General features: G+C 35.4%; 5 protein-coding genes across 5 annotated transcripts in view; 3 read left to right on the top strand and 2 right to left on the bottom strand.

Annotated features, from left to right (window-relative positions):
* LOC143620732 (hydroxyacylglutathione hydrolase cytoplasmic-like) overlaps positions 1–19,987 on the top strand; it is a 70,319-nt gene extending 50,332 nt beyond the window's left edge. The window contains exon 8 of the mRNA XM_077092356.1: positions 19,975–19,987. The gene's annotated coding sequence lies outside the window, so the exon portion shown is untranslated. The remainder of the gene's footprint in view (positions 1–19,974) is intronic.
* LOC143620649 (uncharacterized) lies at positions 1,521–6,185 on the top strand. The gene is made up of 8 exons (XM_077092292.1): positions 1,521–1,591; positions 1,716–1,904; positions 1,990–2,089; positions 2,187–2,221; positions 2,303–2,455; positions 2,972–4,938; positions 5,607–5,666; positions 5,932–6,185. Exons 1-8 carry the CDS (start codon positions 1,521–1,523, stop codon positions 6,003–6,005), a joined length of 2,649 nt encoding a protein of 882 aa, XP_076948407.1. The 3' UTR covers positions 6,006–6,185.
* On the top strand, positions 7,524–10,348 carry LOC143620681 (cell division cycle 20.5, cofactor of APC complex-like). Its single transcript, XM_077092318.1, has 7 exons — positions 7,524–7,669; positions 7,766–7,864; positions 8,624–8,815; positions 8,902–9,171; positions 9,336–9,435; positions 9,525–9,841; positions 9,937–10,348. The coding sequence occupies exons 1-7, from the start codon at positions 7,565–7,567 to the stop codon at positions 10,189–10,191; spliced, it is 1,338 nt and encodes a 445-aa protein (XP_076948433.1). The 5' UTR covers positions 7,524–7,564; the 3' UTR covers positions 10,192–10,348.
* On the bottom strand, positions 11,004–12,456 carry LOC143620648 (putative BOI-related E3 ubiquitin-protein ligase 3). Its single transcript, XM_077092291.1, has 2 exons — positions 12,247–12,456; positions 11,004–11,432 (listed from the first exon to the last, which is right to left on the bottom strand). Exons 1-2 carry the CDS (start codon positions 12,454–12,456, stop codon positions 11,004–11,006), a joined length of 639 nt encoding a protein of 212 aa, XP_076948406.1.
* Positions 16,102–18,810, bottom strand: LOC143620680 (putative pterin-4-alpha-carbinolamine dehydratase, chloroplastic). The gene is made up of 3 exons (XM_077092317.1): positions 18,334–18,810; positions 16,396–16,585; positions 16,102–16,320 (listed from the first exon to the last, which is right to left on the bottom strand). The coding sequence occupies exons 1-3, from the start codon at positions 18,703–18,705 to the stop codon at positions 16,229–16,231; spliced, it is 654 nt and encodes a 217-aa protein (XP_076948432.1). The 5' UTR covers positions 18,706–18,810; the 3' UTR covers positions 16,102–16,228.
* Positions 19,988–20,668: the final 681 nt, after the last annotated feature.

The raw sequence follows: 20,668 nt of genomic DNA, 5'->3' as shown, positions 1-20,668 counted from the left end.
ATTGTAAGGTTAAACTAGTCACGACGAGTTAACTACTAATAAACTACTCGTGTAGAGAATGTAAATCGTGTAGACTAGTCGTCGTCGCGACTAAAGGACTTATGAATTACTCGTGTGCGTTGATTACGAGGCATGAAACTTATTTAGTCGTGACAAGTAAATTATTAGTGAACTTGTTTGTTACGGCTAGTTTAAAGGCACATGACAAGTTTTAATTGGTTCTACAAGCTACTCGTGCGATGTCATAATATACTCGTCACGACTAGTTTATAATACTTATTTCTGAAATTTCTTGTAAATGACACTAAAACTTAAAATTTATTTTCATAAATGCTTCGGGATTTTTTTTATAGGTGGAGAGCATAACTTAAGTAAAACAAAACTACGTGTCTATCTCACATATATCATCATATAAATATAAACCATATCTAATTTAATTTAATTCAATTCCGTATTTAATATCCATCCGAAAACAACAACAACTTGTTCTTATTCATCCATTTCAATTCAATCATATGCATACACATACATTCTGCACACGTTCACATTTGTGTTTTTACACTAGCAGTGCATACAATTAACATATTGAGTTTTGAAATTATTGACTACTGATTGATTTGAGTTTGTTCATCGAAGTGTCGGTGGATTTGCTCTGCTCGGCTCGATCTAACGGTAGGTAAATAATGCATGTCTGTTGTTACTATTGTATTATTATTATTATTATTGCTGCTTTGGAGTTTACGTCACTTTATAATAATAACTATTCTATCCAAGAATTTTGAAAAAAAAAACTATATATGGTGAGTGATTTCTCACTTATGTGAATAATGATATTGAAACAAAAGTTTTCATAGTTTTGTGTATGGTTTAGAATGGCTATCCGGATATTGGTTAAACTGCGGTCCGGATAAAAGCCGGACGGGTGTTTTAACAAAAACTTTTCATATAGTTTGACCATGTATGGTTTGAACGGCCATCCGGATATTGTGCAAACGGCAATAATTTTCAAAGTTTGACTTTTCTGGTCAAATGTCCTGATGGTGTTAAATCAGATGGGGGTGGTATAGCTATATGCGGATATTGGTTAAACCGCAGTCTGGATAAAAGCTGGACGAATGTGTTAACAAAAAGTTTTCAAAGTTTGACCAACGGCCTTACGGTATTGTGCAAATGGCCGTTCTGACCAATAGTCATTAATATTTGACCGTCTATGGGCCATATGGATATTGAGCAAACGACCATCCTAACCAATAATTTTCAAAGTTTTACTTTTTTTTGGCCCAAACGGGCTAATTGTGTTAAATCAGATGGGGTGGTGTAGCTATAACATGACCCCTATCATTCGGATAACCCTTCAGACAATAATTTTCAAAGTTTGACTTTTTTGGTCAAAATGGCCGTCAGTGATTTGTGGAGCTGATAATCAGATGGGGGTGGTGTAGCTATATCATGACCTTATCCAATTGAAAGAGGAAACTGAAATAGTTAAAAGAGTTTTGCTAGTGTTTCAGGTGATAGAGATGGAAGGAGGAATTAATCCAGACGAAACACTTGATTATGTCGAATTCAACCTATTTCCCAGCCAGAACAGGTTATTAATATTTCTCTTGCATTAATATAATCATCTTACTTGTAATGTGAAATATATCATCATCAACAAGAGCAAAATCAGGCTAAAATATTATGTTGATGACTTGATGTCATTCACAAAATAGGTATGAGGCAAATGCATGGAGTAGTAACCGAGAAGATAATGTAGCATCCGGACCATTGGAACAACTGCTTCTGTTGGATTCACCTGAAATCAAAACTTTGCCCACCAAAGGCTCCGACACAAAGGTCAAGATTTTACCACCCGAGAATGTAAACGACGCCAGCTGGTTTACAACAGCCACACTGAAAAGGTTCGTATTCCAGATTTCTTCGTTCGCATTGTTTAAAGGCTGCGATTCTCTTGCTGCTTACCTGAATTTGTTTTAATTTGTTTAGATTTCTACACGTTATCGGTTTGCCAGACATCCTTACCATTGGAAAGGAAATTTCACAGTTAGAGGAAACAAAAAGTTTTCAACTCTCGTTATCTGATACGGTATGTCCTGATTCCTGAACCATCCCGTGCTCTGTGTGTATGAGCATTTGCATCAAACGCATTTTCAAAGCCTAATGTGTGTTTCGTGTTTTAACAGGCTGAAGTTGATATAACTACATCAACCGAGTCAAAGTAATTTTTTTTCTTTTTTACTGTCTTTTAAATTCTTATCTTTCATGTTTTATTACTAACATGTGTTGTGGTTACTTATAGGAATGAACTACTGCTAGCAGTTGATTTGAGATTAACAGAACTGAAACAAGAAGTAGCTTCTGTGTTTAAACGGGCTATTGGTTCCAATTCGTCGCCTAAGGATATTTCAGACATTAAAAACTTCACCTTTCATTTCGCAACCAAGAATCTAAGGTATTTATCCCACATTGTCATTCATCTTTGGTTGTAAACGAGCTTGAGCCTAGCTCGGCTCGTTTTAACTCGCAAGAGCTCGAGCTCGGCTCATTTATTATTTATTAGTTAGTGTATTGTATACACACTTTTAATTGTATTTTTTTTTACTATTTTGAGTAAAACTTTAAATGGGCCTAACTTCGGCTCGAGCTCGTTCAGTACATTAAAAGAGCCAAAGCTCGGCTCGAGTTCGGCTGTGCAATGTGAAATTAATATATAGAAGTCCAAAGGAGGTAAAACTTAAAAAATACACAAGGCTCGTTAAGGCTCGACGAGCCTAAACCAGCTTCCCATACAAGGCTCGAGCTCAGGCTAAATAAATAAACGAGCTTTATTTGAGGCTTGGGCTCAGCTCGTTTCATGCTCTAAATCGATCCTATCTTGAGTAGCTCTCGAGTAGCTCGGCTCGTTTGCACTTTGCACCCCTAATATTTTGTCATAATTTTTCATTACCAAGTTCTGCAACTGTTTCAGGGATTCATTGCAGAACTTAAGCACAATATCAACAGAAGATAAAGATTCAACCGTTTCAAGTGAGGAAGATGAACCGTCTGTTGAAAGAAGTCGGGGTCTTACAAGATCTGCAACGCCTAGACGATCAGCGTCTCTGATGAGAAGAATCCAGATCGGGCGGTCGGGTTCTAGAAGAGCAGCCTCACTAACCATCAAAAGTCTTAACTATTTTCCAGTCAAAGAAAAGTCAACACCCCATAGAGATGCATCCGGTAATAGTGGTGAAGAAGAAGAAGATCCACATAGACCCCCTAAGAAACTGAGTGTGCAAGATAAAATCAGTTTATTTGAAAGCAAACAGAGAGATCAAGGTGCAGTCGACATTCATAAGACAAAAACGAGTGTCGGTGCAAACAAAGCTGTACTTAAAAGATGGAGTTCGGGAGTCGGTGAAAAGGCTGATGTTTCTTCTCCAAGCAGTCCTAAAAATGCAGAACCTGATATTAATATTAATATAAATGAAACTGAAGCTTGTGTTGAGACAGTTGGCCAATGCAGGGTGGAAGTTGACACGCCTGAACCTGAAAGAGATGAAAGTTGTGAAAAGAATAACGCCGCCGTTGACTGGAGTCAACAAAAAGGAGCTGAGTTGAATGACTTGTATAATGAACTGATGGAAAGCAAGTCGACCGAGCATCAAAATGATAATATAAGAAACAAGAGTCCTAAAGAGCAAAGAGGAGGTTTTTATGAACTTTGTAAGAAAAAGAGAAAAGAAAAGTTACAAGGGGAAGCTTCGAGAAAGATAGTTGAGAAAGAAACGAAGACGGGTTCGGCTTCCACCAAAGTGATTGGAACTAATAGAAGACTTAATGCTGCAAATGAACTTCAAAAAACTCAAAAGAACTCGACTCAGTTGATTAACTCCAGAACAACAAAACCTTCTTCTGTGAAGAAATCTGCATCAAAACCGCCAACTTTGTCTGCGACACGCAAGTCATGGCCTTCAACACCTTCACCTGCTAGAACACAAACAGGCCCCACTTCAACTAACTCTACACCAACTAACCGAAAACCTCAATCTGCTTCGTCAACTGTCCGCTCGAGTCCAAAAGTTGAAAATTCACAAAATAAATCTAAGACTCCGAAGGCAACACGACAAGATGCTAATAAGACAGTTACACTTACAAATGAGAAGAAGCAGCCTAAAGTGACTGAAAACAAAAGGATGGCAAAAACCAATGTTAAGATTCTTAAAACCGACACTACTGCTTCTGCTACTGTTAAACCGAATTTTTATAACAAAGTTACTAAGAAAAGTAGTGTGGTTCCTTTGGAAACAAAGCCTTTTCTTCGTAAGGGCTCTGGGACGGGTCCCAGTGTTAGTCCAGTCATCAAGACCAAAGTTATGGCTCAGAAAACCGAGGAGAATAAGACAGTTACAAAGATTAATATAACCGGTCAAACACAAGAGAATGAGTATGAACCACCCAAAACATGTGCTAACATAGATTTTGAACCTCGGGTTGTTATCCTTAGCCTTAGCCCAACCAAATGTGAGGAATTAGAAAGTAGTGGTGATGGTGACGGTTCAGGGGTAGAAATGTCCGAAGTTAATATTCCAACCGAAGAAGAATTGAAAATTTCGCAAACTGCATGGGTGGTAAGTGAAGAGCCTGAACAGGATGAGATAGTTCCATGCAAGGAAAGCCCTCCAGCCAATGTGGAACCGCCAGCTGGACTTGTGCGTCCACGTGTACGTCACTCTTTATCTCAAATGCTTCTTGAAGACAGCAATGAAGTGGAAATTGATGAGTGGGGAAATGCTGAACACCCTCCCACTCTGGTCTACCAAAAAGATGCACCGAGAGGGTTCAAACGACTCTTGAAGTTTGCACGAAAAGCTAAAGCTGATTCTCATCAAACCGCTGGTTGGTCCAGCCCGTCTGCATTTTCAGAAGGAGAGGATGATCCTGAGGAATCTAAAGGTATAAAATAATACACGGTCCACTCTACTATCTGCAATATTAAACCTATCTTTGAAAATATTTAATACTCCCTCCTTCCCATTATAAGTGTCCACATTTCCCTTTTTATTTGTCCCAATACAAGTGTCCACTTTCAAAATTTATTAGCCAATTTCCAAGTTTACTCTTAAACACACACAACTAACATTAATAAACATTATTGATGGACCCACTTTTCAAGGGCATTAGGCCACCCGTAGTGGGCTACAATTTGTAGCGAATTTGGGCAAGCAGAACTCCCCCCCCCCCCCCCCGGCGAAATGTGGGGCGATAGGGGGGGGGGGGGAACTATTTGTCGCCGGCTTCCCTTTTCTTTTTATTATTATTATTATTATTATTATTATTATTATTATTATTATTATATTTGTTTGTGTGTGCTATATTTATATATGTATATATATATTGGGCCACAACACCATTACACCCCAAAAACAAAAACCCACCCATTGCTGATTGGGCGTCATATGGCGCAAAACGCCCCATTTTGTAGCCCCTCCACTACACATAGCCTTATTGTCATTTGGTAAGAGAAAAAGTAATCATTCAATCCACCTTAAACTTTGTGTTTTTCAAACATGGACACTTATAATGGGACGGAGGGAGTATATAATATTTTATTATCCATGCAGGTCAATCAAGTTTGACTAGATATAATGTGCAGAATCAGGCTTCCATGAATACAACAAAAGGTAAAGTCTACTAATTTCTTCTCATACGAGCTCAGGTTAATGAGTCAAAACATGTTCGGGTTGAAGTTGAATATTTGTAAAAATAGGTCAAACGGGCCTGGTTGACCCACAAACATTTTTTTGTCCATTTAACATTTTTGTAAATATTTAATATGTTAATTATGACTACATAAACTATATTGTTGTAATCTAAATCTAAATCTTTGAATCTTAGTTTTTATACCGCTTGTAAATTCCGATATTCTGTGCTACTTTTGTTTTTCAGCAACAAGGTCATTCTTCTCTCTTTCAGCATTTAGGGGCAACAAGACCAATGAAACCAAGCTTCTTCATCATTAAAGAATAATCAAAGAAAGCAACCGAACTTTATATTATACATTCTACCTTTCCTTATACAGGTGAACTTTGGTTCTGAGCTTTTTACATGATTTTGACCAATTTACTCATGAATAGGTCAAATACAAAACGAAAAGGGTCAAGCTTGCTAAAATCCGCACAAAATCATTTTTAACAAATACTACCTTTAAAATCTTAACATTCAAAAATGGACAAGAAACTGTTTTGAGAGTCAACCTATTACCAACCCAGCCCGGCCCGTTTAAAGATTATATGTTTCAACCGATCTTTAAAAACAAATTCTTATTTTCAGCGCGGTATGCTTCTGGAACATGTAAAGGTACGAGTAATTAACCAGTTGGATGCTTTTTGGAAGGGCTTTGGGCGAGACGGAAGATGAGTGTATAGAGCTGCACAGAACTCTTGTTATATAACTCTTTATGGTTATTTTGTTATTTTAGTTTTTGAGATTGTTTATTATGTGTGTGTTCATGTACAATGTAGGGCTGCATGTTTGTAGTTTTCTCTGGTTAGTTTTGTGGGATCTTGATATTTGTCTGTTGCATGCCTTTTTTTTTAATCATTTTACGTCTGGTTTTTGCGTTTTCTTTATTCAAAGTCACTTAACAAGAGCGTGTTCGTGTTCAATACGTAAGCACTAAAAGATCCACATATAATCATTTAGAGGAACAGATGCTGTTATGTGCATTCTACCTGTCACATTTAATACAATAGGTGTACAAACTTACGTAAATATGTTTATCTCAATGGATAATATAATTTCAAAAGTTATGCTAGAGTTGAAGGTCTAGTCTATTCAATTTTATTATTAAAATATTATATTATTATTTTATTTTTGCTTTTCCTAAATAACAATATTATTGTTGTTTATTTACTTTTTATAAAGGGGTAATGTTACATGGACACCAATTTTTAGGAATTTCTAGTTACTTTATGTGTTACAGTATCATCACATCACTCCAATAATCAAATCAACCTTACCTTATATGTTGTCTTATACGTCTATATACCATCACATTCACTGCCCTATAATCATACAAGCCTTACTACATGTTTAAAATGGTTCTATGGGCTTTATGACATCGTGCGCCGTCACATCAGTCACTTGTTTGTCAGTCTAACACATCATACAATTTGTACGATTTGACAATCACTAACCTATACGACCCATATAAACATTATAGCTCGTATGATGTCTTCTTATAACACGTTATATGACTATTTATGACCACTTTTTACCTGTCATATGACCAATATGAAACATTATGTTTCTTTACCCCTAATTCTTACTAAAAATAGACAAAAAAAATTAAATTAAACCTGTCCCATTTGACCGTTTTATCCAAAATCTAGTTTGCTACATTACTCAACTTTTACAACCCAATTTAACCCCTCATTTCATCTTGTTTAAATACAAAACAATATTTTTACCACTTACACTTTGGCAGTTACCACCCACTTCAAATTTCTGTTAACACACACCCAATTTTGGCGCCAAAAACCTTATTTCTTCCTCCACAACTCATCCCAACACTCAAACCATGAAACTTGAATTAAACCCACAAACATTAACACACTGGAAACCGCAATCGGATTGGTACTCTCCAACTCGCTTCCACCACACCCCGGTCGAATACGATTTCCCGGTAATATCATCCACCTCTTTTTCATCATTTCTTGATAATCAAATAATAATAATAATAATCTAATCTTGATTTCCTTTATGGGTTTTTTTTATTCAGGGCGATCGATTCATACCCAACAGGAGTTTGATGGATCTTGATCAAGCTTGCACCTTGTTGACCAGTAGAACCAATTATCCACCCAAAAGCAATTTCAGTGTTAGTTTTCTTGTTTTTTTTCCTGAATTTCAAGATTCTTGTGGGTTTTGTGATTTTTGAAAAGATTTTATCTTTTTTGTATATTTTGGGGTTTTTATTAAAATTTATGCAATTTGATAAAAGGCTATTTCAGTCAAAATTTTTGAAATTTTTTGGGTTATTTTTGGTTTTTTTATTTAAATTTATACAATTTGGTAAGAGGGTATATCAAATTGGTATCCGGGTCATGCAATTTCATTGTTGGTTTTCTTCTAATTTTATCAAATTTTCTCATCAATATTTTTAAATATTTCATTTTCTTGTTTATTCTTCTGAATTTCAAGATTCTTGTAGGTTTTGTGTTTTTTGAAAAGATTTTATATTTTTTGCTTATTTTGGGTTTATTATTAAATTTGGCAAAAGGGTATTTGAAATTGGTATATGGGTCATCCAAATTTTGAAATTCTTGAAAAGAGTTTGACCATGGTCAAATCAGGATTTTTGAAGTTTATTTATTTATTTATCTATTTTTTGTATTTTTCTTCAAATTTATACAATTTGATGAAAGGGTATGTCAAACTGGTATTAGTTGACTTTATAGTGTTTTTTGGGTTTTGTATTTCCTCAAAAGATCTTAACTTTTTTGCTTATTTTTTGTTATTTTTTAAATTTATGCAGTTTAATTAAAAGGGTATTTCAAATTAGTATATGGGTCATGCAAATCTTGAAAATAGTTTTCATGTTTTTAATGAATCTTGAAATTCTTGCATTTTGTAACAGAAAGAATACCGAAGAATAATGGAGGGAAATCTGACGTTAGATAGCGAAGGAAGACCCTTTCGACTGCTTGTTTTCAGAGGAAGCCCGAAATCAAGTCGAAAATCGATTAAATACGTTGACGAAATCCGTCGCGATGACGAAGAAAATTTCCAAAACAAGCATCATATAAACCAACAAAGAAAATTACCAAAGGTAATATCTTTATCAATTGTTGCTTAAAAATATAAAACTTTTTATATAAAAATATTAACTTTATTAATTGTTGTTTTGTTGTTCAGAAAGAAACCAAAATGCTGGATGCGCCTTTGATTCGGGACGATTTCTACATGAATGTGATGGATTGGGGGAAGAATAACATTCTTGCAATTGCATTGGGGCAAGAGTTGTACTTATGGAATCCGGTGAATCAAGCTGTGGATTGTTTGCTTTCAACCGAGGGTTCAAATGACCGCCCGTCTAGTATTTCATGGTCTCACGATGGCAAAACGCTCGCAGTTGGTCTTTCACAGTCGCAAATTCAGCTTTTTGACTCGCAGACGAGCACACTCGTAAGAATTATTATCTCATTATAGTAGATAAATAAAAGTTTTATTTAAATTTTAATAAAAATGTTTTTGGCTGGTCAAAAAAATAAAATAAAAAAAATAAATAAAAAATAATAATTATTATAATAATAATAATAATAAATTAAGAAAAATGAACATTTGTGCAGATTAATAGACTAGAAGGTCATCATGCAATGGTAGGAGCAACTTCATGGAATGGTCACATATTAACATCAGGCAGTAGCCAAGCCATTTTGAACCATGATGGTATTATTATTATTATTATTATATATATATATATATATATATATATTTTTATTATTATTTTTTTTAAATGTTTAATTTTTTGTTCACAGTGAGGGTTGGAAACAGTCTGGTGTCGTGTTTAAAGGCGCATAGAAACCAAGTTTGCGGTCTGAAATGGTCGATAACGGGCAACTTACTAGCTAGTGGTGGTGATGACAGTGTTGTGTACATATGGGAAGCTTCAAGGATGAACTCAGCCCGGTTCGTGCACCGGTTCACGAACCATGTGGCTGCGGTCAAGGCACTCGCTTGGTGTCCTTATAACTTTCAAGTGTTGGCTTCTGGTGGTGGCACAAATGATGGGTGCATTAAGTTATGGGACACTCAACAAGGCACTTGTATTAATAGTATCAACACAGAAGCACAGGCAAGTTTTTTTTTTTTTTTTTTAATTTTTTAACTTTAATCTCACTGCTTTGTGTAGTTGTAACTTGTGCATTAACAGTTGTACTTTTTTTTTAGATTTGTGCATTGGAGTGGAACAGGCATTATAAGGAGATAGTTAGTGCACATGGGTATAGTATACATAATGCAAGTAAGAATAATAATCTGTCTCTATGGAAGTACCCGTCGATGGTTAAAGTCGGTGATTTAACGAGCCATTCGGCTAGGGTGTTGCAGCTGGCTCAGAACCTGGATGGGTTGACGTTAGTTTCGGCTGGTGCTGATGAGACGCTTCGGTTATGGGAGATTTGGGCCACCGCCACGGTCGAGTAGACAGTATAGTAGTATTTTGTCCTTGAAATCATCTTCTATAAGATGATAAATGCATGTTGTATGAGTCAAATGTGGTAATAGTATAACAAATAACTAGTTACTTCAATAGTTCTATGTTCACAAATTTATAATATTACTTATGTTTTATGTTTTATTTGGAGATGTCACATGCCATATACTATTTAAATAAACAATTGATAATGTTATTATTAATAATTCTTACTTAAATTTAAAAATATGTAATTTAGAAGGTATAAATATAATATATTATTGCATCTGCGTTTTGAACTTTGGTCATAATACTTTTACCATAAGAAATTAAACCGATATTGTCCTAGTTTCCTCGTGTCCCTGCCACAACACACGCTAACTTTTGAACATGCAATGCATATAATGTGTCAAATGTAAATAACTTAAGTTTTATTATTTTATTATTTTTTTATTAAAACTTGAATTTGTGCGCAAAATACTCATCTCATTGTATTTTATCTAATATTATTTCAAAACTAGCTATTAGTGTTTTAAAAATTACCTAGATAAAGTTATACTTAAATTTAAAAAGATCTAATAAATTGTTTTAGGAGGTAAAAAGTTAGATAATTTTGAATTTAAAGATATTATATACACCACACAATTTTCTTTCTTCAAATTACATAATTTGTCCATTCATTTTATTATCAAATGGTAACATTATTATTATTATTATTATTATTATTATTATTATTATTATTATCATAACTTGTTTTTGTATCCATAACACCATTACATATACACTTGTTTTTTCGTATGCATAGACAATTTCATAGTTTCATTCATGGCAGATCAATCTGAAAGCTTCCAGTCTTCTTGACACCGCAAATCGGGCAGTTCTTAAGCCTCCGCTCACACACCAAACACACACACAAATGTCTACACGGTAGCCACAACATACACGCCCGTCGACTATTGCACTTCCTACATTTAATATCCACTACCGTTCTTTGTCCCCTATTCGGATCAACAAAACACGAGTGTGCATCTTCCTGAGGTGCAACTCTGCTTGGTTCGCCTACAAACCGAGGCTGGCCTATGTTATTTTCCAAACAAAATGTTTTTTCTTCATAATGTAGATATAACTTTCTTAACAACTCCACTTGTTCCTCTTTGTCTTTTAACCTTCGTTCCATTTCTTTCCTCTTTTCGAATTCGCCCGTGACGTTTTTTGGCCAGAAATCCTCAATGCTTTGTAGCATTTGGTTCATCTATACAATGCATCATATAAAACATACCCCATAATAAGTGATTGCATAATTTTTAAAAATAGAGAATATTAAATATAAAAATGAATTATTAATAATTATTATAATTATGGAACTTGTATATTTATCTTGGGAAAAAAATGGCAATGCACGTTTTTAATCTTTTTATGTATCAAATTAATCACAAGCATTTCATTTGGTATATAATATTTTTATTAACAAAAGGAAACAATGAAATAAATTAATTAGATGTCAATAAATATGTTTTTTTTCTTTTTTTGCACTAAATTTATGTTAGCCCATGTGGATAATCAGATAAAACAAACAAACACGAGATATTTAATGTGACAACCCACTTTAAGACCTGTTCACGTTTAATATTTCCGTGTTTGAAACCATGATTTGTTGAGAATGAACATGTACACTAGGAAACTTGCAAAATATTGTGACAATCGTGTTTTTAAACCACGGCAACACTATATGTGAAAATTACGTCTCATAAACAATACCAAAAACGAAATGATTTCTAAACACTTTTGAAAGGAAAAAAAAATTCATCAAATACATAATTATAATTAACGGAAAAAAAATAAAAGAAATATTAATTATGAAACATGTGTATCCATCTAAGAAATGCATGTTTTTGTTATTTTTATGCATCATTAAATCATCATAGGCTTTTCATTAGTATGCAAGCACCAAATAATCATTTTTAACAAATAATAATAATAATAATAATAATAATAATAATAATAATAATAATAAAATGAAATCAAACAAATTAAAGAGAGAAAATATATAGTATATATTCACTTACATGATAATTGACCATAAAGTTATGTTGTGGAACCAAAGCAGACACCAAACCATCATCTTGAGCCACTTCTTGTAATCGAACCGCCGATGGTGGTGAGAGTCCTAGATCGGTTGAGACAGCATTGCGTCGTGGCTCGAGCATGTGACGGTATGGGAATTGAGTGAAGGGGTTTGTGAACGGGACTCCGTGTGTGCGGTTTAATATGTCCATCCGCAAACGTTAATTTGCGGCGGTTGATGTTTCACACTCGTGGTTATTATTATTAATCTTGTTCTTGTCCTTCCTTGGCGCCATATTATTTTAAAAAGTGGTTGAATGTGTGGTAATATGATATGAATGATAATATTAATAATATTAATATGTTTAAAGAGTGAATTTGGCGGGAGTGTTAGAGGGTTATATAACGGTGGTGACGGTTACGATGGTAGTTGAGTTTGGAAATAATATTAATAAAATATATGTAAAAGTAAATTTATTGTTTTGTGATGAAAGTGTGACAAATAATTATAGGCTATTTTTTTCTTTGGTTATATCTGGCCGGAGATTGTAATATTATTATTAAAAAATTTTAATAAACATAATTATGCAAAAAAATAATATTTTGTTTTTCAAAGTAGAAAATTGTGAGGAAAAAAATATTATGTTAATCATTGAATGATTATATTGAGTGAATTTAAAAACATTTTCTGAACAGAAAATTTTTATTAATTAATGAATTAATTAAAGTGAAAATTTTAACTTCAGAATTATAATATATGGTAAAGTAATTAAACTATATTAAATTAATTTAATAAATTAAATCACATTTCAAATATTTGTCTATGAATTATATACGACTTTTTTAATACTGACGGGTACACATGTAAAAGTTGCTTCGGGTTTAAAATCGGTCCGTTTGATCAACCCATGATCAAAACCGGTAACCAGTTTAGGAAAAAAAAGTCGTTTTTAAGCGTTTTTATTTTTACTATCGGTTGGGGTTATAGACTGGTTTCAAAGATTGAGAATACGAACTGATGCCAAACCTATGGATTGGGTTGGGTTACTGGTTCGGCCAAATAGGTTCTAACCCAATTTTAGGGGTTAGGTATCGGTTTACCGGGCCCAAACCGATACACCTCTACCGAAGGGTATTTGGAAAACTTGGGAAGATGGATCAAGAATGGGCTTTCAAAGAGAAACAATAACATTGGGCTTTTTGGATGAAGGCCCATGTTTTGGGATTGAAACTAGTTAGCCAATAATGTTTAACCCGGAACCGCACCCATCCTATCTGACTCGCAGATACAAACCAGGTTCCAATTCTTAAAAAAGAACGGTACCCGGAAGGCCGGAACAAGTTCCACCTCTACTCGGTCAAAACCCGTGGCCGACAAAAACTGATAAAACCCGGTTAAACCGCTCAAAACCCAGTAAAAATCCCGACCATACATGGAACAGATTCCTACCCGACCGCTTCAAAAATAAAATAATAAAAACCCGATTTGCCCACATCTAAATCTACCTTTCCCCTATTCCTATATATACCTTGGCAGTGTGGTCTCCCCCTAAGACCGGGATTTCTAAGATGAAAAGTGCACTAGCTGACTTCTCTATTGCATAACGCTTCTCACCTGACTTCATAATCACAGCTAAGCTGCCTACTGTGAGGATCTAGCAGTTGCTTCATGCTCACCTTCCTTCATAAGAATAGGCTAGGATTAGTCCGGATCTAGCCTTAGTGTAGTAAATACCATCAACAGGATGAACTATATTTGAAGGAAGGCATCTATTCAAGTCTTTACTGAATTCGATATGCGTAGATTCGATTCGGAGAAGAGATTCTTTCTTGTAAGAACATGGCAAGCTAAGTGAAGTCATTCGGAACTGGCAAGCACCCGGAAGCACTACAAGAGACTACTTTGTCTCCTCGGAAGAAGAATAGCCCCGCTCTCTAGCCGACTGATCCCGTTGATCAAACTGGGAGGGAACGTGTCACATTAGAGGTGAACGATCAGAGGTGTCCTCTAATCACTACGATGAGCTGGTCCCTCTTTTAGTAAACTCAGCTATGAATATTCAAAAATGAATGCCGGGCTCTTTCTTTCACAGCGAACCCCATTTTCTTAATGCCGAGACTTTCTCTTTCGTCGAGCCCCGAGCTTGTGGTCCTCCTTTGAGTTTGGGTTCAATTGGATGAATCTGTCAAGTCAAGGTCAACGTACGTAGCAGCACATTTCATTTGATGGTCAGAGGCGAATTGAAAGCTAAGCAGTGGTAATTCTAAAGATTCCTGATGACTCGCGCAGACAGCTGACTCCTTTTCAATAGAAAAGAATAGCCAAACCAACCCAGCTGGCTGGTCAATCTCAGAAAGAAGATAGGCCGGCAAACCGGAGACGTACGACCACGGTCCCGACCTTACCAGCACCGAGGGTGAACTAATCAATGAACCCCCGAAACCTACTTTCTTTTCTGACAAAATCAACCAAGCCTAACCGGTCACGACATGTTGTTGATATTGATTGAGTTGGAGGGACTTTCGATTACTGAATCCATCCATAAACCTAGACCCCGATAACCTTCGTAACCAAAGTGTCACGACTAGAGGCCCCGAAAACAAAGAGAAGATGTGTACAAACGAGATATGCAGCAACAAGAAGAAGGAAAATGATTGCATAGAGGAACTCCCGAACATTTGTCAGATGTGTCGATATCAATGGTGACTCATTATTTCGATGAATCATTTCTTCGGATAGAAGAAGATTATGGAAACACTTACTCGAAATCTCACTTATCAGATTCCATTTTGGAAGACATAATTTTTTCTGAAGAATTCGCCATGATATATCTGATCCATGCATAATATCATGAAAAATGGATACAAATTTTTGCCTGGAACCGTCGTTGTGTATGGGAAAGAGGGCTTCTACCTATGCTTGGTTGGGAAAAGGGTGAATGGTCCCAAAAGGGACGGGAAAAAGCCACTAGAAAGGTCTCTTTTCCATTTCCATTCAAGAGTTCTTATGTGTTTCCACGCTCCTTTGAGACCCCGAAAAATGGACAAATTCCTTTTCTTAGGAACACATGCAGGATTCGTCGAATAATGAAACAATTCATATATTGACGTGCTCATTTCAAAATTGATGCTTTGTTATTCCCAACTAGGAACTTGAGTAAGGAGTAGATCCTTTTGTTGTTTGGGCGTTTTCTCGACCTTTCTTTATTTAGTGTACCTGCTTGAGCCGGATGAGGGGAAATTTTCACGTATGGAGCACCGAGTTCGGGACTGACGGGGCTCGAACCCGCAACGTCCGCCTTGACAGGGCGGTGCTCTTGCCTATTGAACTACAATCCCAGGGAAATAAGAAGAGATCTAGCAGAAATTTTGGATTCTTTTTTAGTCTCTCGACCAAGACAGAACTTTTACTTGTTCAAATAACAATTAAGGTGAAGCAGGGTCAGGAACGACGAATCTCTTTATGATAAACAGATCCGTTTTGCAAGTTCGTTATTACGGGTAGTTCCTACAAAGGATCAGACTAATGACGTATACAATACTTGAATTCTCGGTGTAGATGCTACATAGTTGGTTCTCATCCTTCAGAGACTACGAGTGTAATAGGAGCATCCGATTGTCAGGCTGAACTCGTAGGATATTTATCCTTGTTTTTTAAACAAACTAACAAGCCGCTCACTACTTAATACAATACCAAAACTAGTTAAATATTTAAGTGCATCAAATTAAAAACTACATAAACAACTAAGATTCAATTAAAACATAAAACATTTTTTAACTATATATTTTTTTAAAACATACACATAATATTGATTGGCTCTTAATAGTTAGGCATTTAAAAACCACCATCAATAACTGATTTATGTTCTTCCAGTGGGGCAATCAAATCAACACAATGTGTAATAATTATAAAAAGTTCAAAATACTAAACATAATACATAAAAAAAAATTAAAAAAAAAAAGAAAATTTATATTTTCTGCAAATTATGCCCAAGCTCTTTTCCTGGGAACAAGGTCTTTAATATTTATTTCATCAATTTTTGAAGCAACAATGAAATCATTCAAACTCAAACCTCCTGCAAAAAGTTCAACTCAAAATCAGAAAAAAAAAATGAAAAAAAATTGATACAGATAAATGAAATGGTGGTTACCGATTGTGGCGGTCCAGAGCTCGGCCGTGACATATGACTGATCCTGTTGAATGTTAAGAGGATGACCTGTGGATTCAACGGCTTTAGAAATTCGGTTTATGAGTTCTGCTGCACATTCAGCATCTTTAAGCTTCCACAAACACTGCAACTTTAATATTCCGTTTTCGTTTACTAGTTTCCAACCAATAACCTACAGGATAATGCAGATACAAAGGTTATAAAAAAATTTAACCAGCTTTATATCAAATTCAAAGTTTATTTAACATACTCAGAATTTATAAAAAATCATATATATTTTGTTGCTGATTCTTAAAGGGCACTAGTATAAATACACCACCCCCAAGAGTATCACATCATATCGACCGTATGATGTCAAATCAACTTTGTATACTAGAGCTTGTCACATCTTGGGAGCCGTATGATAGGGCGGAATCATCAAATGGGCCGTATGAATGTGTCGATGGTCACACGAATCATTTTTTTGCGGTCACAACCAGCATATGGGCCGTATGATTTGCTTCTCATACGACCCAGGTGTGTCAGTGGTGTTTGTTTTGCATAAACATCACAAGTCTTTAACTTAAAACATAATCATCATCTCTTAAAACAACAGCAAACAAGCAGACCAAACAGAAAATGAATCTTTTTGACTTTTGAAGTCAAACTATGACCCTGCAAATCCTAAATTATAATGAGATTCACAATTAAAAACACACCAAGTTATCCTCTCACTTGTAGCAAATGTCGTTAGAATTTCCATTATACTTTCTAGTAGGGGTGTAAACGAGCCCAACCAAGCCCAAGTTCCGCACATGACTCATTTTTTAAAGTTTGAGCTCAACTCAGGCTCGACTCGTTTATTATTTATTACTTATTAGATGATATACATTTTTTAGAACTTTTATATATTTTGAGAAAACCTTAAGCGAGCCGAAGCTTGACTCGAGCTCATGTGCAGTACCTTAAACAAGCCAAACCTCGGCTTGAGCTCTGGCTCGATAAGTAAAGAGCTTTATTTGAGGCTCGATATTCGCTTGAGCTTGAGCTCGGCTCGTTTCAAGCTCTTTAATTAGAACTATATACCTTTTTAATTAATATTATATATTTAAAAAAAAACTTTATCGAGCCTAAACTCGGTTCAGGCTCGTGTGCACTGTGTGGTACCTTAAACGAGCCAAAGCTCAGCTTGAGCTCGACTATGCACTGTCAAATTAATATATAGAAGTCCAAAACAATTTAAACTTGAAAATACACAACGCTTATTAAGACTCAACAAGCCTAAACAATCTTCCCATTCAAGGCTCAAACTCGGGCTCGATAACTAAACAAGCCTCATTTCATATCGGCCCAAGCTCAATAAGCCTCGTCTCATTTTGATTTTTTTATCAATCCGATCTCGATCAACAGCATTACAAGACAATTACAAAAAACAAAAAGAAAAAAAGAGTAAAACAAACCTTTATCGTTTAGGCTCGTCGAGCCTTGCGTATTTTTGAGCTTTACCTCTTTTGGACTTCTATGTATTAATTTCACATTGCACAGCTGAGCTCGAGCTAAGCTTAGCTCAGGCTCTTTTAAGAGTTTTCTCAAAACATATAAAATTAACAAAAAAACGTATATAAATTAATTAATAAATAATAATAATAATAACTTAATTAATAAATGCAAGGAGACGAAACTAATTAATAAATAATAAACGAACAGAGCCCAAGCTTGAAAACCAACTCACAAGCCGAGCTTAATCTTTAGGAAAAAAAAAAACTCGAAACAAGCCGCACTCTATACCTCGTAAGTCAAAACGAGCCAAGATCAAGCTCAGCTCTCGACTCGTTTACACCCTTACTAGATGCAAATCCTAATACAATTAACTAAACACCAATAAAATGAGAGAATTACAAAATACTCCACAAGGGTATATTATAATTTGTAAAAACAAACCTTTCTCAACAAACTCTTGGCATCATTCTCCGAAATCGGAGGCTGCGATGGCGAAACCGGAGAGCATTGATGTTGAGCCAAAGAGAGAGCAGCAATATTGGGAATCAAAATCTTATGTTCAGTATCAAAAGTTGCAACATTATCACTGAAATTAGTCTCAATTTCAGCTGGAAATGGGTCCCTAGCACCAAAGTCTCCTAATAAGTCGATTCCACCCGAAGCGAATATTCGGGTGGTTCTTGATGTTTTGAACCATGGATTATTATTATTATTACCAACAGGACGATTGGTGGTTAAGTTGAATGATTTGTTATGAGTGTTGTGGAGAGTGAGTGGTGGTGTTAAGGATAAAGTAGCAAAAGAAGAAGCCATTTGATTTGAGAATAGTAATATTATGACAAGAGTTTGAGGTGTTGAAATGATATGATATGATATGATGAACACTTGTTTTGGTTTGGTTTGGTTTGGTTTGGTTTGTATATCTTATTTGGGTGGTGGAAAATTGAAAAGAAGTTGATGGTCTGAATTTGTTTGATTTTTGCGTTGGGAAAATCGAGGTGGCTGATAATATGTTTTAATAGGGCAATATATAATATCATAATACATAAATATACGAAGAATTTGAGTTAAGCTTTGTAAAACGGTTCTCAGTTTGAACATAGAGTTTACTTGGGTTTTCGTCTTATTGTGTGTTACGTCAGAGAGTTTTGCTCTTGTGGTGGCACAACGGCTATCAAGTGGCAGTCAGCGGTATGGTTTCCCGAGAGAATGCCCAATCAAACTCAGAAGCTAGTGTGAACCCGATTAAGACAAGATAGTCTGGCCAGAGCGGGGCATCGGGGTTTGTCACACCCCGACCAAAGGCGGCGGAACATGCCGGGGTGCAACGATTGCTCATAAGCGCATGACACTATTTAAGGTTGGAACCGCCGGTTTTACCGAGAACCGAAATGGCACACGCATTAGCGGTTCTGAGGCACCGGTTCGGTTCTGGTTCTACGGTTCTGACGGTTCCGAACCGTTTTTTGCTCACCCCTGATTTTTTATAGGTTGCATGATCTATGGTACCATGCTTTGTTGTTGCAATGCAGGCTAACAAACCTGCTTGCTTTTATGATTCGTAGGCTGTGGCGAAATGGTTGGGAGCTACACATGGTTTTCGGGGCAAGATATGAAGAACTGTTGCTTTCACCCGTACTCTAAAGTGGCAGGGCCGTACCCTACGATATTGAAAATATTACTGGAAGAAAGACACATTGCCACCCATATAAGAAAAGGATTCAACCGTACCACCTTGCCAAAACTGCTCGTTAATGCCTGCCGCATTCCACCTTACCACCCGACCTTTAAAACGCCAGTTGCTAAGATATATTAAAATATAAGTTGACATGAATGTTTGAATTGTGATATCAAACATATGTGTTTAATTAAGTGGGACTATGTTAATAGTTTTTGTTATATATGTAAAATAAAAGTTTATTATATTTCTTTTATTTATTTAAAAACATTAAACATGGAAAAGAAGAGGTGAATTCGTTTCCGTTACAGCTGGTTCTAAACCGGTATCTTATTCTGCTTTTAACCTTTGGTTGGCTTCATTATTAACTTTTTTACTTATTTATATTTTTAATTAGATGTAAGTTCTACTTAACGGAAAATATAGTCGTCGTGATTAAAGTAGACTGTTTAAAGTGCTTAATAATCCCGCCTAACCTGTTTATAACACGTTTAAATCCATTTGATTTTCTATTTTTTATATTTTGAAAAATGCAATCATAAGTTCTAACCGTAGTTGCATTTTATTCTTTTAGTCAATCTCAATCCTCATTTATGACCACAATTCTAATTTATGGTAATGTCATTTCATAGGTTGTTTGAATACTTACACATGAACCGGGTGACTTTCGTTTAAGTGACTGCAATAATAATCAGAAAATCATCCTTTGCAATGTCTTCCTGATTGAAATTCAATTTTTTATTTATTTATGATAATTAACACATAATTTATCACATGAACATTGATCGAATACATTTCCATGTTGCAATATACACATAATTTATGGTAATGTCATTATTATTATTTTATTTTTTTTAACGACCAACAAACCAAGATTGGTTTAGTTACTCTGTATGAGGTAATCTAATGGTGAAAGGTCATCGCTAGCGCCCAACCCAGCTGTACAGAGTCGTTAAGCATCTCTAAGTTATCTTCAGTTCTAGGAAAAAACACATGCCTTTGAACTGGATATTATAAAGATCCTAGTTTTCCTTCATTGAGTCATCTATGCCCTTACCAAAGTTATGTTTGTGGGGATCGAACATCTGTCTCTATTGA

The sequence above is a fragment of the Bidens hawaiensis genome, unplaced genomic scaffold (assembly GCF_021521415.1).
Source record: "Bidens hawaiensis isolate Kalapana, Puna unplaced genomic scaffold, B.hawaiensis_p1.1 tig00002631_1, whole genome shotgun sequence".
NCBI classification, from domain to species: domain Eukaryota; kingdom Viridiplantae; phylum Streptophyta; class Magnoliopsida; order Asterales; family Asteraceae; genus Bidens; species Bidens hawaiensis.
Note: the sequence above shows the minus strand (reverse complement) of the source record. Positions and strands in the feature narration are given on the sequence as shown.